Source organism: Schistocerca gregaria, chromosome 10 (genome assembly GCF_023897955.1).
Source record: "Schistocerca gregaria isolate iqSchGreg1 chromosome 10, iqSchGreg1.2, whole genome shotgun sequence".
Taxonomy (NCBI): Eukaryota; Metazoa; Arthropoda; class Insecta; order Orthoptera; family Acrididae; genus Schistocerca; species Schistocerca gregaria.
This window is the reverse complement of record NC_064929.1, coordinates 125,713,020-125,734,085: the sequence shown is the minus strand read 5'-3', so window position 1 is coordinate 125,734,085 and position 21,066 is coordinate 125,713,020. Positions and strand designations below refer to the sequence as shown.

At 37.9% G+C, this 21,066-nt stretch overlaps 1 protein-coding gene across 2 annotated transcripts in view; it reads left to right on the top strand.

The window, feature by feature from the left end:
* LOC126293580 (translation initiation factor eIF-2B subunit alpha) overlaps positions 1–21,066 on the top strand; it is a 54,695-nt gene that overhangs the window by 1,227 nt on the left and 32,402 nt on the right. For both annotated transcript variants that reach the window (XM_049986855.1, XM_049986856.1), the window contains 2 exons: positions 5,012–5,128; positions 17,450–17,562. In XM_049986855.1, coding sequence (XP_049842812.1) covers positions 5,012–5,128; positions 17,450–17,562 — 230 coding nt within the window. The remainder of the gene's footprint in view (positions 1–5,011; positions 5,129–17,449; positions 17,563–21,066) is intronic.

Genomic DNA, 21,066 nt, shown 5'->3' with positions numbered 1-21,066 from the left:
TGTACTACCCTGATCTTTTCTCAGGAGATTGTCGAAATAGGTGACTACAGTGCGGTAAACCGGAACAGTTAATATTTGTAGAATTAACACGCTGTCAGAATGAAACATTGTTATGCACTATTAATAAATTTATCATACACAAAATACCTAATCTTGACTGTTGCGACCAAGTGCTGTCAAAACTGAAATCTAACAGACATTTTTACTTAAGCTGGCTTAACAACCACTGTTAAAATATTCATCTATAGAGTAGAAGGAGTTGCCTATCAAAAAGTCTCTCAAACTCTGTTTAATCTGTGCTTTATCAGAAACCAAGTTTTTAATGGTTGCTGGCAATTTATTGAAAATGTGTGTTCCTGAATATTGGACCCCTTTTTGGACCAAGATAAGTTATTTTAGGTCCTTATGTAGATTGTTCTTATCCTTACTATTGATACTATATATTGAGCTATTGGTTGGAATTAGAGATGTATTACTTGCAACAAATTTCATTAAGGAGTGAATATACTTAGAAGCAGTGGTTAGAATACAAAGTTCCTTGAACAGGTTTCTACATGATGTTCTTGAATTTACACCACAAATGATTCTTGTCACATACTTTTGCACCCTAAAAACCTTTGCTCAGTTTGATGAGTTACCCCTGAATTTGATGCCACAAGACATAATAGAATGAAAGTAAGCAAAGTATGCAAGTTTTTTATGTTTATATCTCCTACATCTGACAAGATTCTCACCGCAAATACAGACTTGTTTAGGTGCTTAAGCTATTCTGTGGGATGCCCTTCCCAAATGAATTTATTATTTATTATCCCAGAAATATATGCATGCTGGAAGGAAATCTCTTACATGTTCTGAACTACATATAGTGGGTCTCCCAAAGTTTAATGACAGTGAATTAGCTTTAAACAATTTATAAATGTCGGTGAAAATTTGATTAGCAGCTATTTCTAAATCTGTACTTGACTTGCTACTTATTGTCCATTCAACCTATTCCATGTTCTAGTAAGGTTCTCATCCACTTAATTTTTAATGTTGTTTAGTTTGATGTAGCCGTACTATAAATGTTCTGTTTTCATTTTGGTCTTTGCGTTGTTCAAAGTTCGCTGTTGTGTGTGTTTCTTGCCAGGATACTAGTGTACTTCAGCTACACAACTTTCTAAATAATTTACTTTTAGCCCAGTTCACCTTTTTACATAAGCATATTTACTGAAGAAGCCTTTTTTATGATGATCTTATTAAGTCTCCCTTACTTTGGCACCTCGACCAATATTGCTTATTGGAAACAAAATTCTATTTTGTTTCCTCAGTTTTTATACATTTGTGAGGTAGCACTCAACTACAAGGTTCTCAATGGCCAAGGTTTGGAATGAAACATGTTTTCTCGATACATTGCATGTCTTTCTTCTTTTTTTTCAGTTAGACTGAATTCTTTGTTCAGCTGCCTACTTCTCACGTTGAACAGTTCATCGTAAGTTATTTATTCCCCTTCAACAATGATTCTTAACACTGGTATCTTTCCTTTTGTGTTAAAGTTTTTTGTACCCTTGTTTCTTTAGGTTGAGTGTTGTTATGTATTTTGGAGTAATTCTTATTCAAAATTTTGACCACCTCCATATTGGAATAATATGCAGATTTAGACAAATTTATTCCTCCAAAAGACTGAAAAGTCAAGATGTGTCGATATTAAGCATATAGTCATCATAAGGACCTATGAAAATAAGTTTCACAAATACCCAGTCACATCTTGATGAGGTTTCAAAGTGGTGCAAAGATTGGTTGCTGGAGGTCCAATCAACAGTCAAGCAGGTGGCAACCTGTGGTAAATTGTACGATACAGGGAAAATGCAATATGTGTATAACAGTTCTGGAACTCACTCTAGAATGTTGCTGGAATTACTGAAAACTGGGTTAGCACCTGTCTGCTTTGACCAGTGACATCACCATGCCAAGAATTCCTATTTCTGTGTATCCAGTATGGTAACGGAAACATGTCAGAACCCATGCAAAAATCCAAATACTACACAAACCAATACACTGACTAAACTCATTGAGATTAGCGGGAGTCTTTCTGCTCCCGGGATTGGAATGACTCCTTACCCTCTCCCTTAAAACCCACATCCTTACGTCTTTCCCTCTCCTTCCCTCTTTCCTGATGAAAGAACTGTGGGTTGCGAAAGCTTGATATTTGTGTGTGTGTTTCTGTGTTTTTTAAAGTGCCGTATTTTCTCGTTTGGTAAGTTAAAGCATCTTTGTTTATATGTTGTTGTTGTTGTTGTGGTCTTCAGTCCTGAGACTGGTTTGATGCAGCTCTCCATGCTACCCTATCCTGTACAAGCTTCTTCATCTCCCAGTACTTACTGCAACCCACATCCTTCTGAATCTGCTTCGTGTATTCATCTGTCGGTCTACCTCTATGATTTGTACCCTCCACGCTGCCCTCCAATGCTAAATTTGTGATCCCTTGATGCCTCAGAACATGTCCTACTAACCAGTCCCTTCTTTTTCTCAAGATGTGCCACGTACTCCTCTTCTCCCCAATCCTATTCAATATTTCCTCATTAGTTATGTGATCTACCCATCTAATCTTCAGCATTATTCTGTAGCACCACATGTTGAAAGCTTCTATTCTCTTCTTGTCCAAACTATTTATCGTCCATGTTTCACTTCCATGCATGGCTACACTCCATACAAATACTTTCAGAAATAACTTCCTGACACACAAATCTATACTCGATGTTAACAAATTTCTCTTCTTCAGAAACGCTTTTCTTGCCATTGCCAGTTTACATTTTATATCCTCTCTACTTCGACCATCATCAGTTATTTTGCTCCCCAAATAGCAAAACTCCTTTACTACTTTAAGTGTCTCATTTCCTAATCTAATTCCCTCAGCATCACCCGACTTAATTCACCCACATTCCATTATCCTCGTTTTGCTTTTGTTGATGTTCATCTTATATCCTCCTTTCAAGACACTGTCCATTCCGTTCAACTGCTCTTCCAAGTCCTTTGCTGTCTCTGATAGAATTACAATGTCATCGGCAAACCTCAAAGTTTTTATTTCTTCTCCATGGATTTTAATACCTGCTCTGAATTTTTCTTTTGTTTCCTTTACTGCTTGCTCAATATACAGATTGAATAACATTTGGGAGAGGCTACAACTTTGTCTCATTCTCTTCCCAACCACTGCTTCACTTTCATGCCCCTCGACTCTCATCTGGTTTCTGTACAAATTGTAAATAGCCTTTCGCTCCCTGTATTTTACCCCTGCCACCTTTAGAATTTGAAAGAGAGTATTCCAGTCAACATTGTCAAAAGCTTTCTCTAAGTCTACAAATGCTAGATTCGTAGGTTTGCCTTTCCTTAATCTTTCTTCTAAGATAAGTCGTAAGGTCAGTATAGCCTCACGTGTTCCAACATTTCTGCGGAATCCAAACTGATCTTCCCAGAAGTCGGCTTCTACCAGTTTTTCCATTTGTCTGTAAAAAATTCATGTTAGTATTTTGCAGCTGTGACTTATTAAACTGATAGCTTGGTAATTTTTACATCTGTCAACACCTGCTTTCTTTGAGATTGGAATTATTATATTCTTCTTGAAGTCTGAGGGTATTTCACGTGTCCCGTAGATCTTGCTCACCAGATTGAAGAGTTTTATCAGGACTGGCTCTCCCAAGGCCATCAGTAGTTCTAATGGAATGTTGTCTCCTCCTGGGGCCTTGTTTCGACTCAGGTCTTTCAATGCTCTGTAAAACTCTTCACGCAGTATCATATCTCCCATTTCGTCTTCATATACATCCTCTTCCATTTCCATAATATTGTCCTCAAGTACATCGCCCTTGTATAGACCCTCTATATTTATATATTAAACTTGAAACTGATAAAAAATTAAATCTGTCAAAACCCTACAAAACACACCATAATGTCACCGTTTCCCAATCTCCAGTTAACTTAACTCAAAAGTGTTGGGAAGTGAACATGACGAATGTTGAGTCTGATAGGACAAGATGGCAGAACACGTGAGAAAGTATTTTCAGTAAGCATTGTAAGTGAATCAATGTTTTTTAATTAAATCATGGAAGTAAGTAGATGGATCAATGCTCGTTAATATATTGAGCATGTGACTATTATTAATAAGCATTGATGAACCTACCATCTCCTGTGATTTAATTAAAAACATTGATCCACTTAATCAGTGGTCACACAGGCATCTAAGAGTACAGTTTAAATTCTATGACATATTTTGTTTTATATGACAACATTCTGCGCAGTAAATTGTGATACCACGTAATTTCATACATTCAACATCATGATGACTGGAGCACGCTAAATGACACAATAACATACCTCACAAATACATCACCACCACACAATTAAATGCCACTTCTTCTTGTACCATATTCTTGGCAACAACATTTCACATTCTCTCCAAAACAAGCACACCGCAGCTCGATAACATCAGACAATGCATCGTGGTACAGCACAACTGCACCACAGGTTGGGTGGTGTCCTGCAACCAAGGATACCCATATTGCTGGACTCTGCATAACAAGTAGGGCTACAGGGTATATTGAACTATGCAAGAAAAGTCACCGGTTTTTTTGACTCGTGGAAAAGATTTATGGAAATGTAAGCACTGGCAGCCACTTAAAGATGGATGGCAACAATTCTAGAAAGCCTACTTACAAAATTTCATGAAGTAGTCAAGTGAGGAATCTAAAAATATTGCTGCTATAGGGATTGTGAAGACAAGAGTTGACCAACTTCTGGGTCACAGAGTCATTCAAGCAGTTATTCCCACTCCCCGTACCCTAATGGTACGCTAAGAAGTTCTAGTGGGAAGCATTTCTCGCCAGAATTTTTCAAAAAGGAAAATAATTTAGTGGCTTTTCACCATACTTATGAATTTACAAGTTTACTAGGTTTGTTTTATATGCCTGTTCTATGTACTGCATGTTTAAAAGGATCCATTTCAGAGAATCTGTCACTAATGAGCAAATGTTATAAATTACAGACATTTGCCGAGTGTAAGGCAATTATGCTGCATCGAGGGAAGTTGTTTCTCAAGAAACTGATGGAGGCAAGAGGCAAGGTTGCCAAGCTGGCATCTAATTTCATAATAGATGGCTCGGTGAGTAGATTGATCTTGAGTTCAGTGTCTAGAAAGCTTTCAGGTGTGTTAATTTGCATTGAAATGTGTGCACATGAGTTTGCACTCCATTTTCCTGTCAAGACTGGAAATATTTTCTGTTTCTGTACTGTTCACTAGTCTAGTGACCACTGCTTTGTTCCATAGTCTGTATGGACCGCACAGATTATTTTGTTTTTCTGAATTTAATTTTTATGGTATTCAAAAACTGCAGCAGTTTCTAAACTTTTCAGGCTAATTAAGACCACAGAAGCATGGTATTTTTTGAATGTACTTCTGCCAAGAAGAGATTCTGGCAGCTGGAGTCAGAGGTTTTTGTTTATCGCGTCTTCTTGTGATGATAGTGGCACAGCGACTTTCATACTCTAACATGTATTTCTTTATATCTAACTGAGAAGTGTAATACTAATTTCTATAATTTAGCTTTAAAATTTTATTAATATTATAAAATAGTTTCTAACTGTTTTAATCCCCTATTTCATCCACATAGGGGTTGACTTTTCAAAAAGAATGAAACATGTATTTTTACTTCTAATTGAGAGGTGAAATACAATTTTTTATAGATTTAGCAAGAAAATGCTTTCGTAATGAAATAATTTCATTAAACTTTTCCTCTTCTATTTCACTCCCTTCAGGGATTGAATATCCAAAAGCACTGAAGAACATATTTTCCAATTTCTATGTGATTTCTAAACAATGTGATTTTCCTTGAGAAAATAATAAAATAATAATAAATATTACATGACAACAATAAAGAAACTTATTGGGTCATGCTAAATGATCCATCCCAAATCATCCAGATACTGATTCACCAACAGAGACTGACATCTCAGAGGGGGAACCATGGCAATGGGGGGAGCTGTGCTCCCATCTTTGATTTTTTACACACACACACACACACACACACACACACACACACACACACACACACACACACACACACACACACACATATTCATTCATTTGCTGCCAGTTGCTATGATATATATCTTCGATAGGCTAGTGTACTGTGAGCATACTGGGCCGTTTTGGATAAATATTTTCCAGATATACATTTTCTTCAGTTTAGCTTTAATAATGCATTCATAACGACATGTTATAAAATTTTTTATCAACATTGCATGCTCTTACGGGTTGAATTTCCATAAACACTGAATCTCCCCTCCCCCCCCCCCCCCTCCTCTCTGTCTCTAGCTAAAAAACTAAATCCCAATTTTCATAGATGTCATCTTAAAAGTACTTTAGATTTATTTTAAAAAGAACTTTTGGTCCGATAGGGATTAAATTTCCAAAAATGGTGAAACACACATTTCATTATATCTGACCGCTAAACCAAATACTAATTTTTATTGGTCTAGCTTCAAAATTTCCTTAATAGCGATATAGTGTTTGGGCAAGACATTATCAGGGGTGGGCGTAAAATAATTGGATCCTTTTATCACCCACCAGACCCATCTCCTGATGTAACAAAATTTTTAGAGAAATCTTCATTTTGCTGGTATATAAGTTCCCCAATCATACTGTAATCATTAGTGGAAACTTTAATTATTCAACAATCAGCTGTGAAAATTACAGTTTTTTTTTAATGGTATGTACGATAAGACATCCTGTGAAACATTACTTCTCTAGAAACTACCTAGAACAGATAGTTTGGAACCCTATTCACTACAGAAGTATATTGGATCTGATGGCAACAAATAGACCTGACCTCTTTGAGGATGTCCGCATCAAAACTGGTATCAGTGACCACAATGTCGTTGTGGCAACAATGATTCCCAAAGTACAAAAGACAACTAAAACAAGGAGAAAATGTATATGTTCAGTAACCTAGATAAAAAAGTCAGTAGTTCATATCTCGATGAGGAACTTGAAACTTTCAGCACAGGGCAAGGGTATGTAGTGGAACTGTAGCTCAAGCTTAAAAGAATAGCTGACCATGCACTGCATCAATATGTACCCAGTACAACAGTCCATAATGGGAGGGAACCTCCATGGTATACAGTCACTGTAAAGAAACATCTAGAGAAACAAAGATTACTGGATAATAGATGTAACTCAATGACTACTGTAGTAGAATGTTGTGAGATGATCCTTCACAGAACCCAAAAGAAAATTTAGGCATGTATAAAGGCTGTTAGTGGTACCAGAGTTAGTGAATTGTGGGTAGCAAAACAAAATCTAAAATGCTTAACTCCATTTTCAAATCTTCGTCTATGAAGGAAAACCCAGGAGAATTGCCCCAATTTAATCCTTCTACCTCTGAAAAGATGAATGAAAGACATATTAGTGTTTGTGACTTTGAGAAACAGCTGAAATCATTAAATTTGAACAAAGCTTCAGGGCCTGATGTAATCCCTGTCAGGAATCACTATTGTAATCAGACAACTCATACGTATACCCAGGTGTAACAATATTGTGAAAAGGAAAGTTGTTACTCACCGTATAGGAGAGATGCTGTGTCACAGACAGGCACAACAAAAATACTGTCACAAATACAGCTTTCGGCCAGTAAGGCCTTCAACAAAATTAGACGATCCTCCATTGCACCCAGTCTTTTTACTTCTCTCCCTTTCCACTATTCCCTCCCCAACTCTCCACTTCCCTCCGTCTAACCTCCTGAGTGCACATTGCTGCCCTACCATCTTTCCACCTTGTCCCTGCATGCTCGCCAACAGCGCGTCACTGTCTGCCACCCCTATCCTACTATCCCTCCATCCCTCCCCCTCCCCGACCCAGCCTCCTCTTCACCCCCACCCATTTGCCACTCCCATCATGCTTGTAGTGTGGCATGAGGCTGCAGTCGTGTGTGAATTGCGTTTCTGTGTGTGTGTACATGTGTGTTTGTTGTCTAATTTTGATGAAAGCCTTACTGGCCGAAAGCTATATTCATGACAGCATTTTTGTTGTGCCTGTCTGCGACTCAGCATCTCTGCTATATGGTAAGTAGCAACTTTCCTTTTCACAATATTATTACATTCCATCCTGGATTTTCCATTGTTTGAAATACCTGGGTGTAACACTTCGTAGGGATATGAAGTGGGATGATCATATAGGTTCAGTCATGGGTAAATAAGGTGTAGGATTTTGGTTTATTGGTAGAAAATTGGGGAAGTGTGATCAGTGTAAAAAGGAGATTGCTGACAAATCACTTGTGTGATGCATCCTAAAATATTGGTCAAGTGTGTGGAGCACATACCAGATAGGACTGACAGTGGATATTGGACATGTACAGAGAAGGGCAGCAGGAATGGCAAGAGGTTTGTTTAATCCTTTGGAAAGTGTCACAGAGATACTGAAGAAACTGAACTGGAAGACTCTTGAAGATAGATGTAAACTATCATGTGGAAGTCTCTTCATAAATTTTCAAGAAATGGCTTTAAATGATTACAATTTGAATTAATAACAATTCCCTATGTATTGCTCACATACACAACAAAAAGACTGTCACAAATAAATCTTTCGGCCAGTAAGACCTTCATCAAAAATAGACGACACACACTCACACAAATGCAAATCACACACATGACTGCAATCTCAAGCAGCTGGTGTGGTGTGTCATCTATTTTTAATGAAGGCGTTACTGGCTGAAAACTTTCTTTGTGACAGTCTTTCTGTTGTGCGTCTCTGTGACTCAGTATTTCCGCTATATGGTGAGTACCAACTTTCCGTTTCATAATATTGATAATGATCCTCATGTTTTATAAATTTGTGACAGCACATTTGGTACTAATGCTTCTGCTATTTGAAGTCTACACTCTTTGTAATTCTGTTTCTTTTTCATATTGCTTTTGTTGTACAGAGTTTATTATTCATAAAGTACCATATCAAATGTGTAAAAAAAGATATTTCAGTGCCTTTTCAACTATTGTCTCATAATACTCAGCCTGCTAATCTCTGATCTTGGCAACCAGCAACAATCATTCCCATGTTGTAATCAATAGTACATTTTAATGCGAAAGTAGGGTTGTTGACTTTCGTTTTGTTCAGTCATTTCTACAGTTTTGTACCACCCTGTTAATCCTTTCACTATAACAGTAATGTGCGAATTCAGCCTCTCATTATGAATTCCAACTTTTTTAATTTTACTTTGACAAAATCTCCTGGCATATATTTCCTATTAAAATTATTGGACCAACAACATTTGTTCCATTTTCAGCTAAAGTTACAAACAGTTTCACCAAAGAGTACCAACTATCCAAATATAAAGTGTGCTTTTTATCTAGTATTGAAATCACAACACTTTCAGGTTCATTTTACTCAAGTTCTGCTTTATCATTTCGTGAATATATTTTACAATTATAGGAATAGTCTAATGGTGACTCACACAGTTTAAAAAAATTTATTACTAATCTCGCCCTCTTCAGAGGACTAAATTTTTTGAGACCTGCGTTTCTTAAATTTCGTCAGTGATTCGTCAATTGGAATGTTTTCTCCCATTACGTGTACTTCTTTGAATTTTGTATAAAATAGTTTAGCACAGGCATGACTTCGCATAATTTATCCTTTACGTAAGTCGTATTCTTATTTGAAAAATGTAAAAAAAACTAGTAATGTGCAAAAATCTTTTCAGTGACATAATGTTCTTGAAAGTTGGTGTTTCTATGATGGACCTTTTATACTAGTAAATCTGAATTTTTGTTTTTTTACTTGAGCTGTTATTATCTATAATGCAAAGTATATTTTATATTCACTATAATTGACAGGGATCTATGTCCTATTTTCTTTTGTGAATTTTCATTGATCATAGTTTGTTGTATGTACCTGTTTGTTTCCGTGACAATATTATCAAAACATTGTCAAACATATAAAAAAGTCAGACACTCTTGTACTTCAACCTGACTGTTCTCCAATTGGCACTCATATGCCAGGAGCCGTGTATATTCAGAGACTTTTGTCTTGCTATTTTCTTCTTTCCAAATGCAATGCATCAATGACAAGGATCAATACAGTCTTCATTATGGGTGTCATTTTTGATGATTAGTATTCTGGACATTTTCGTGCAGCCGACTGCCATCACTGTTATTATTGGTGGGATCTACTGAATTACTGTCCACAATAACAATGCACTTATGACTAGTGTCATCAATATTAGATAACCTTTTTATAGACATAACAGGTATGCGGGTTGTTTAATTATTTTAGGGCATTATAACGAACATGAGTGGAAAAAAAAAAATTCAAATGGCTCTGAGCACTATGGGACTCAACATCTGAGGTCATCAGTTCCCTAGACTTAAAACTAATTAAGCCTAACTAACCTAAGGACATCGCACAAATCCATGTCTGAGGTAGGATACGAACCTGCGACCATAGCGGTCGCGCGGTTCCAGATTGTGGCACCTAGAACCACTCAGCCACACCGGCCGGCCTCTATTAAGAATTGTTTAAATATGAGTCCATTTCATGTTGTTGTTGTTGTTGTTGTTGTTGTTGTTGTTGTTGTTTGTCCCATATGATGTGCCAGGCTTGTCTTTTTTATGTGTGGTCCACATTGAATCCCACAGGGCAGGCGCATGCTTATTGTTTATGGCGCAACTTCCTTATTGCAAGTCTCACTTGTGGTTGTGGGCCAAGTTGAAGAAAAATAAATCAAGCCTTGACCTTGACGCTTCGTGATGATTTAGTCTTTCTCTACATGTTTACCCTTCAATGCAACACATTTTTCTTAATTACGGTTGACTCGGTGGACACCTCTGTAACAGAAGTGTACATTTTGGCAGATCTGGAAATTTTCCATCTTGAAAATCAACTTGTTATTACTGAGAAAACTGCATGCAATGCAATGCTCTGCTCAGCCAGTGGAACTGGAAGAAGTTATTGGCTGTCATGACAGAAGAATATGGGAGTGTTAAAACATTTGCTGTGACAGTGTACTGTGCAAAATGAGCTGGAGTGTCATAGTGGACCAGAAGTAACCCCTCAGAGAGCTGTCTATGATGCTTGGTCTTGACAGCCTCCTGTAAATTCAACATGAATTGGTGCTGTGCTCTGGTGATGGTTTGTCCCTAACGAGCAGGTCTGTTAGCACCACACTGTTTCAGTTCTATGTAACTCTAGAGATCACCACTGTTAATGACAGCCTGGTTTCCACCTTTTTTTGTTGATGGCAGATCTGCGTGTTTCCTCTGCTTGCTTCACTCCTTTGTCATGGAGTCACAGAACTCATCCATGAAGATTAGGTTGCTACAAATCACTTCTTTGCACCAGCTGTCAAATAACAGCTCCGGCACGTCAGGGTGTACACACACTGTCTGTCACGTCAGGTCAATTCACTTAGCCCCTCACTGAACAGTGAAAGTGAGGTTATGAGGTACCATTCATGATACAGAGAGTCAGAGTATAGTATTGGAACTGAGGAACTGATGACGATTAAGTTTATTAATGGCAGATTATGATGACCATATTGTATAAGTAGGATGAAAAACCAGTCCAAATGTGCAAATTTTTCAGATGAGTTCACAATTGCGTATAATGACTACCATCAGCTGTAGAATGGTATGACGACAGTGAAAATTTGTGCTGGACAGGGACTCAGAACCCGGATTTTCCACTTATCGCAAACAGTCGCCTTACCATTTGGCGGTCTGTGCATGACTCACAGACAGACCCAAACTTTGCAATTGCGAATTCATCTGATGTGTTTCGTAATGGCTGTGATCACCGCAGCGCATTGTCATCAGAATAACACAGGCACGCAATATTGTATTTATCTGTCAATGCCGGGCATCCTACTTTCAAGCACATCTGATCTGTACGGGAATACACACAATAGATGTGCGAGTACAGATCGTAGACGTATGGTTGACGACATATGGAAGTTTGAGTCTGGTCGTGAGTAGTGCGTGGATAGCCAAATGGTAAGGGGACCGCTCGTGATAAGCGGGAAATCCGTATTCAAGTTCCGGTCTGGCTCAAATTTTCATTGTCGTCATTCCATTCTACAGCTGATGGTAGTCATTATTCACAATTGCGAATTCGTCTAATGTGTTTTGTAGCAGTTGTGGTCACCGCAGTGCATCGTCATAGAATAACACAGGCAGTGCAATATCGTATTGCAAATTTTTACTTTCTATTCACTAGATGACTGATTCAGGCAAAGACCTATTTTCAAATCATCATAACCTAGCCGAAAATGGCATTTCCGTAGATGTCAGAAATGTGCAATGAACATTTGTGACATCTTCGGAAATGCCATTTGCGAGTGCTGTAAATGTTCATTGCACATTTTTGTCATCTTCGGAAATAGCGTTTTCAACTATGTTCTGATGGTTTGAAAATGTGTCTTGGCCCGAACTAGTCATCTAGTGAATAAAAGTAAAAATCTGAAACTTTGCACTGGTTTTTCATTCTACTGATGAACAGAAGTTGCTGACCCAAGCTATTCCAACATTCTAGAAGTCCGTTCATATCGTATATTCTTGATCAGTTTCACATGGTAAAATGTTGAGAAGAAACATTTCAGAACATAGATATTTATCTGGAAGTGAAAATATATATACGCAAGCACATCGAACAATATTTTTCTTATTAAAAAAAGACAAAATTCCTCCAGCTGTATTAAGGTGTTGGTTTTATTGGCAACTAGTTTTGATGTTACATCATCCTCTTCAGGCCCATACTTGTTGACAGCAACCGTATGTGTCTAACACTAGTAGTCAGTGGTGAGATAGGCGTGTTCCATGCGGAAGGCAGGTAGTTGTAGATGATGTTGTAGCAACATCAAAACTAGTTGCCAATAAAACGAACACCTTAATACACCTGGAGGAATTTTGTCATTTTTTTTTTAACATTTATTCTACTAGCTGAAGTCCCAAGTCATCCATTTCAATTGTGGATATATGATGAATATGTTTGTTGTTGTTGTTGTTGTTGTCTTCAATCTGAAGACTGGTTTGATGCAGCTCTCCATGCTACTTTATCTTGTGCAAGCCTCTTCATCTCTGTTTAACTACTTCAACATACATCCTACTGAAACTACTTACTAGATTTATCTCTTGATCTGTGTCTATGATTTTTACCCCCTTCAGTTCCCTCCAGTACTAAATTGGTGATCCCTTAATGTCTCAGAATGTTTCCTATCAACTGGTCTGTTCTTCTAGTCAGGTTGCGCCACAAATTCTTTTGTCCCCGATTCTATCCAGTACCTCCTCATTAATTACATGATCTACCTATCTAATCTTCAGCATTTTTATGTAGCACCACATTTCAAAACTTCTATTGTCATCTTGTCTAAACGGTTTATTGTCTGTGTTTCACTTCCGTACATAGCTACAGTCTACAGAATTGCTTTCAGAAAAAACTTCCTAACTCTCAAATCTATATTCAATGTTCACAAATTTCTCTACTTCAGAAATGTGTCTACATTTATATAATCTGTACTTCTTCCATCATCAGTTATTTTACTGCCCAAATAAGAAAATTCATCTATTACTTTGTATGTCTCGTTTTCTAATCTAATTCCCTAAGCATCACCTGATTCAATGCGACTACATACCTTTATCCCCCCCCCCTTTTTTTGTTGGTGTTCATCTTATATCCTGCTTTCAGACACTGTCATTCTGTTCAACTGTTATTCCAAGTCCTTTGCTGTCTCTGACAGGTTACAATATCATCAGAAAACCTCAAAGACTTTATTTCTTCTCCATGAATTTAAATACATTCTCCAAATATTTCTTTGGTTTCTTTACTACTTGCTCAATGTTCAGATTGAATAACATTTGGGACAGGCTATGAACGTGTCTCACTCCCTTCTCAACCACTACCTCCGTTTCATACCCTTCAGCTCTTATAACTGCCATCTGGTTTGTGTACAAGTTGTAAATACCCTTTCTCACCCTGTATTTTAAACCTGCTACCTTCAGACTTTCAAAGAGAGTATTCCAGTCAACACTGTCAAAAGCTGTCTCTAAGTCTACAAATGCTGTAAATGTAGATTTGCCTTTCCTTCACCTAACTTCCAAGATAAGTCACAGGGTCAGTATTGCCTCCTGTGTTCCTACATTGCTCCAGAGTCCAAACCTACATTTCTCTGGAATCCAAACTGAGCTTTCCTGAGGTTGGCTTCTATCAGTTTTTCCATTCTTCTGTAAAGAATTAATGTTAATATTTTGCAACTGTGACTTATTAAACGGATAGTTCAGTAATATTCACACCTGTCAGCACCTACTCTCTTTGGAATTGGAATTATTAAATTCTTCTTGAAGTCTGAGCTTATTTTGCCTGTCTCATATATCTTGCACACGAGATGGAAGAGTTTTGTCATGGTTGACAGTCCCAAGGCTATCAGTAGGTCTAATAGAATGTCATCTGCTCCTGGGGGTCTTGTTTTCACATAAGTGTTTTCAGTGCTATGTCAAATTCTTCTAGCAATATCACACATCCCATCTCCTCTTCATTTTCTTCCATTTCTATAATATTTATTGGGGAATATATAGAGCCTGTGTACCTTATGATTTATGTTGTTTCTCTCATAACCAACCAATAACATCATAAATGATTGTATTTTTCTTCTTCACTAGAGCTGACTTTTGCAGTTAAAATGTTATTTAATGAAAATTACTTCATCAATTTATGTTCTTATTTATATGCAGTGTGCACATCAGCACTTTTCTGTTACTGTAAACTTACTGTCTGAGCTACATGAGAATTCACCGTGACCCATCCCCATAGTTTTACTTCTGCCAGTACCTCATCTCCTACCTTTTAAATTTCACATAAGTTCTCCTGCGTACCTTGCGGGACTAGCGCTCCTGGAAGGAAGGGTATTGCAGACACACAGCCTAACCACAGCCTGGGGCATTGTTACCAGAATGAATTTTCTCTTTGTGGTGGAGCATGTGCTGATTTGAAACTTTGTGGCAGGTTAAAGCTGTGAGAGTGGGTCTTGAGACATGCTTGGATAGCTCAGACGGTAGAGTAAATGCCAATTAAAGGCAAAGGTTGTAGGTTCGAGTCCCGGTCTGGAACACAATTTTAATAAACTAGGAAGTTTCAAATCACTGCACACTCCAGAGTGACAATACATTACTAATCATGATGTCATTATAGCACCTTTGGTTACAAAAGTTAGTAAACCAGTCAAGAAAGATACACGTGTGTTTCTGCTAGAAAGAGCATATAAGTGGTCGTTAGCATCTCACTTAAACAGTGAATTTACATCACTTAATTCCAGTTGGATGGACGTAGAGTAATTATGGGCAAAGTTTAAGCTAATTGTAAATCGAGGTCCGGAGAGTTATTTGTGTAGTAAGTGGATTAAGGATGGGAAAGACCCATCGTGGTTTAATAATGAGATTCGGAAAACACTAAGGAAGCAGATTCTGTTGCACTCTCGGTTCAAAAGAGAAAACACAAATGATAACAGGCAAAGATTAGTAGACATTGTCATGTGTGGGAAAAGATCTGTGCATGAAGTGTACAATAACAGCCACAGTCATATCTTAGCAAAAGATCTGACAGAAAACCCGAGAAAATTGTGGTCCTGTGTAAAATTGCTAAGTAGGTCTAAGGCTTCCGCCCAATCACTTGTTGACCAGTCTGGTGTGGGAGCTGAAGATAGCAAAGCCAAAGTTTTAAATTTCACATTGAAGAAATAGTTCACGAAGGAGAACTGTTCAAACATAGCATTGTTTGACCATCGAACAGACTCCCATATGGACGGCCTAGTAATACCCGTCCCCAGCGTGGAGAAACAACTCAAAGAGTTGGAAAGAAATAAGTCACCAGGTGGAGATGGAATTCCATTTGGTTTTTCGAAGAGTACTCTACAGCATTGGCTCCTTACCTAGCCTGAATTTATTGCAAATCTCTCACCATGCTCAAAGTCCCAAGTGACTGGGAAAAAGCACAGGTGACTCCTATATATAAGAACGGCAAAAGAACAGACCTGCAAAATTGCAGACCAATATCCTTAACATTGGTTTTCTGCAGGATCCATGACACGTCCTCAGATTGAATATAATACATTTTCTGGAGACCAAGAACCTTATGTCCATGAATCAGCATGGTTTTAGAAAGCATCACTCTTGCAAAACTCAGCTTTCACTTATCTCACATGATATACTGTGAACTATGGACGAGGGGCAGCAGCCAGATTCCATATTTTTTTGATTTCCGGAAAGTGTGTGACATGATGCCCCATTGCATATAGAAGGTACAACAACATGGAGTACCTTCATAAATATGTGACCGATTTGAAGACTTCTTGAGTAACAGAAACCATTATGTTGTCCTCAACGGTTGTGGTGTACAGTAAGGTGTCAAAGTTAAGTGACAGTAGCATGATACAATATGACTTAAACACAATTTCCAATTGGTGTGATGAATGACAGATAGCTCTGAATGTAGAAAAATGTAAGTGAATGTGGATTAGTAGGAAAAACAAATCCATAATGTTCAGATACAGTATTATTAGTGTCCTGCTTGACAGTCATGTTGTTTAAATATGTGGGCTTAACATTGCAAAGCAGTATGAAATGGAATGCGCATGTAAGGATTGTTGTCGGAAAGGTGAATGGTCAGCTTCGATTTATTGGGAGACTACAAGTAAAGTGTGGTTCATCTGTAAAGGAGGTACATATAGGACACTTGTGTGACCTATTCTTGATTCCTTCGTATGTGTTTGGGATCCGTACCAGGCAAATTAAAGGAAGACACTGTAACAATTCTGACGTGGGCTGCTAGATTTGTTGGTATGAACAACACGCGAGTATTATGGACATGCTTTGGGAACTCATATGGGAATCCCTGCAGGGAAGACAACATTCTTTTCGAGGGACACTATTGAGAAAATTCTGAGAACTGGTATTTGAAGCTGACTGCAGAACGATTCTATTGCCTCGAACATAAATTGCACGTAAGGACCGTGAAGATAAGGTACGAGAAATTAGCACTCGTATGGAGGCATGTAGATGTTCGTGTTTCCCTTCCTCTATTTGCGAGAGGAACAGGAAAGGAAATGACTAGTTGTGGTACGGGATACCCTCCGCCACATGCTGTACAGTGCATTGCAGAATATCTGTGTAGATGTAAATATAGATTCTCGAAGCTGTGTATTACATATTGAAATGTCCTCTGTTAGGTTTAAAACAAATGGAAAAATGGGATGAGAGTTTGGAAATAGCACTGACATTTACAGTTACGCAATAAACAAGCATCTCAAAACTCTCCAGCAGTTGTGCACTCGACCACACCTATCGCAGAGTCTGTTTCGACTTTTGTGGTGGTCCTTTGCAGTCGGAGGAGTTACGAGTACACTGCTACTAAATTTGAGTCCTTAGTCACTTTTACACAATTTTGTTGCAGCGGGTATTGACCCATTCCCACTCGCGTGTCGTACTGCAAGCGATGAAGGAAGCGGCCAAAGCAAACAAGCGTTTCGATGTCTACGTCACTGTGTCTTCACCAGATAATAGTGGGTAAGTGTCTCTTATTCTTGTTGTTATTATTGTCATTAGTAGTAGTGAATTATCCCAGTAAATGGAAGATGTTAACCCTCTGTTACTCGTGCGATAATTCTTGATATGGTCACTCACGCGGATGACAGGTGTCGTCCACAACATAAACAGTGTATCTGGTCATTGAATGGTTTATGTGGATGATTTTAGGTGTGTTTTATTTACATCTAAATGTAATCCATTTAGTATACAACTACAGTAAGGTGTACACTATGTGAGAAATATTTTTGGCAGTTGCTCATAGACAGCTCCGCTCCATCTCCATTAGCAACCAATTTGTCAGTCTCTCTGCAGACACATCTATCAAGAATGCTATCAGACATCGGACATCTCAAGAGCAACCTGAATTGGTCTGCACTAGTGCATAAGTTACATGATTCAAGTCCGTTGCCATTTAAGTGTCCCAGTATTTCAATAAATTCTTTCTAGAACATCTCAGAGGTTCGCACAGATATTAAAGACCAATGAAAGCTCTGATTTCTATAACACCGGTTTCTGTAGCATCCCTTTCGCTAGAAAAGTTACCAAGAACTTCGATGACGTAAATATTAGTACATGTTGCAATAATGTATACTATTTTCATCCAAGATTAACTTCAGAATGTCTAATTCTGTCCTTGTTATGCGAAATTCATTTTTGGATCCAAGTAAATGCATAATAATAATAATAATAATAATAATAATAATAATAATAATAATAATAATACAAGATCATGTTCTGATATCGGAAGGATATTTACTTCTCCTCTTTTTAGTTATTCCATCTTTTCCTCAAAGAAACATATCCAGTTAAATTACTTCTTCCTGTGATTCAAATTCATCATTTTCTGTTCCTGAACCACAGCTGCTTTCAGGTATACGAACCTCTTTCCCCAAGTCAGTAATATCACTTTCAGGATGCCCACCACTCAGCTCACGGAACCATTCCAGTCATACATCAGGATCTCTGCTAAACCCTGTCCTATGAGGTGCTGTAGGTAAAAAGCAAATTAACTGTTATTGATTTCAATATGTCTAAAATTATGCATACAAAAGTTAGATTGAATCTAGGAGAGCAATAAAGTAACACACACTTGGATGACCAGTGTTCTCCAAGTTACAGTAATGTTTCAAAAACAATGTAACATGTGTTACTGAACGCTAGTAATGCCTGAAGCTGACATATGGAGAGTTTATACCCAGTAAGATGAAATTGAATGGGAAAATCGTGTGGATGACGAGTGTCATCTGTGCAATCAATGAAGGGTTAAGCAAATGACTCAATCAGCTTTTCTTTATGTTTTTCTTGTTGTTCCAGTAGGCTTACATTGTACTGGTTCATTTGTACTGGTTTTGTTTTGGTTGCTCTGATGTAACTTCAGATTTTTCTTCTTTGTGTCTGAAGGTATCTCTTTCTAAAATGTTGGTTTGACTTATGTTTGCATTTTTGAAGTCTTCCGAATTTCATTCAGCCAAGTTGTTGAGTTCTCAAGTGATCTTACATGGTCTGTTATCCTTTTTGTAGTCACTTTTCTGGTAGTCAGTTGAGATGATGAACGACATTCATTCCCCTTTTCTTAATATCAATTGTGATGTTTGAAGACTTTTCTATTGTTTTTCATTGATTGTACCCCGTAAACATGTTGAGTATGTCTTGCTCCTAAAACTTTCGTAGTGATCTTTCCCTCTCCTTTCTTGAGTGTCAATGTTTCGCTTGTATAGAGGACTATTGATTTTGATATTATTATTATTATTATTATTATTATTATTAGAAGTAGTAGTAGTAGTAGTAGTATTATGCAGTACAATAGTTGTGTCTTAATGTTTGAGAAACAGTTTATTGTCCAGTCGGATCCCTTTTCTTTTATAAAAGGGATGAGAATACAAACTGTGCATGAGTAATTTGTATCAGATTGGATTACTTTCAATTCGGTACCTAACTGATGGCTCCTAAAGAAGATATTTTTATACAGGGTATGCAGTCCTGTTTTGTGAATGAATTGTATCGTATTAAAAGAAAGGGGCACACAAGGACAAAGAAGTAACTTCTGATGTGCCTCAGGGAAGTGTCATACTGTTGAGTTATTCAAAGGTAGGTATCAAACAATAAGGTAGCAGGAAGCGTATATCTAGTTACCGAAATCTGTGGCTGTAGAAAAGTGGCCTACTGCACTCTGCCATGTCACAGAACAATGTATCTTAAGCAGAATCACTCTGGCAATGCACAAGTAATAAGAATCAGTTACTAGGATATTGTACACCAAAATAAACTCGGCTTTTACTTGCAGAGAGGACATGTTGCTGATGTAGTTGAAGTTGAGTTTGGGCTGCAATTTAGATTGTAATAAGTTCAGTCTCTGAATAAATTAGCCTTCTTGTGTCACCTCCACTAATGTCTGACACTCTGTGCAAACTGTCAGACAGCTGGAACTGGTCGCACTGTAGGCAACTTGTAGCCAACTCTGGGACTGGAAGTGATAACAGTAGGAACTAATGAGAACTGGCAAAGTGCTTACCATCTGAATGTCATCTTGTGAACTATTTGGTAGTGACAGACTTAACTGTTGGCTGATGGACGCCCTTATTCAAATGTTTCATGAGAAATGTAAAGTACTTCCTGGTATGAGCACCACCTGGGAGGCGACTGACAATTCTACAAGGGTGGTTTGATAAGTCTGGTAAAATATCAAGGAAAAAGGCTTTGTAAGCAACTCACTTCTTAACATAATCTCCATGGAGTGATACACACTCGGTCCAGTTATCCTCCAGATTTTTCAATCCCATCGTAAAAACACTTGTTGACTTCAACTTTCACTTCCTCATTTTGTGAAATTTCTTCCCAGCAAGCCAAAGTTTCAAGCTAAGTAACAGGAAGAAGTCATTTGGGGTTAAGTCTGGTAGCTGCGGTGCATGAGAAACCAATTCAGAGCCCAGTTCGTGCACTTTCACCATTGTTATCACTGATGTGTGGGGTGGTGCATTATCCTGGTGAAAGAACAGTTTTTTGCGTGTCAACCTTGGTCTTTTTTCAGACAATGCAATTTTAAAACAGTCCAACAATGAAGCATATTACGGTCCAGTTATGATTCTGCCTTTTTCCAGGTAACCTATGCCAGTTATTCTGTGGGAATGCCAAAAAAAGTCCTCATCTCGTCAGGTGACAAAATGGTCTCTGTCCTCTATGGTGCTCTTTCATCAGCTTTTGTCCATTGATTTACCTGTTGTTTTGACTCTGCTGGGTAATGATGGATGCCTACTGTCTCAGCAATCTCACGAATTTTCGTTTGGTCACCTTGTATACTATATCATGGTTTTTGTCAGTGGTTTTCTTTGTGGTAACCTCATTTGCAACAGCCGGAGCACACGTCTTCAGCCGTTGTCCAACTATGTTTAAATTTATTAATCCAAATGTAAATGGTCTTCAGTGACGGTGCAAAATTGGCGTTAACTTCATGTGATTCTGTTTTGTTTTGTACAGCAGTCCTAC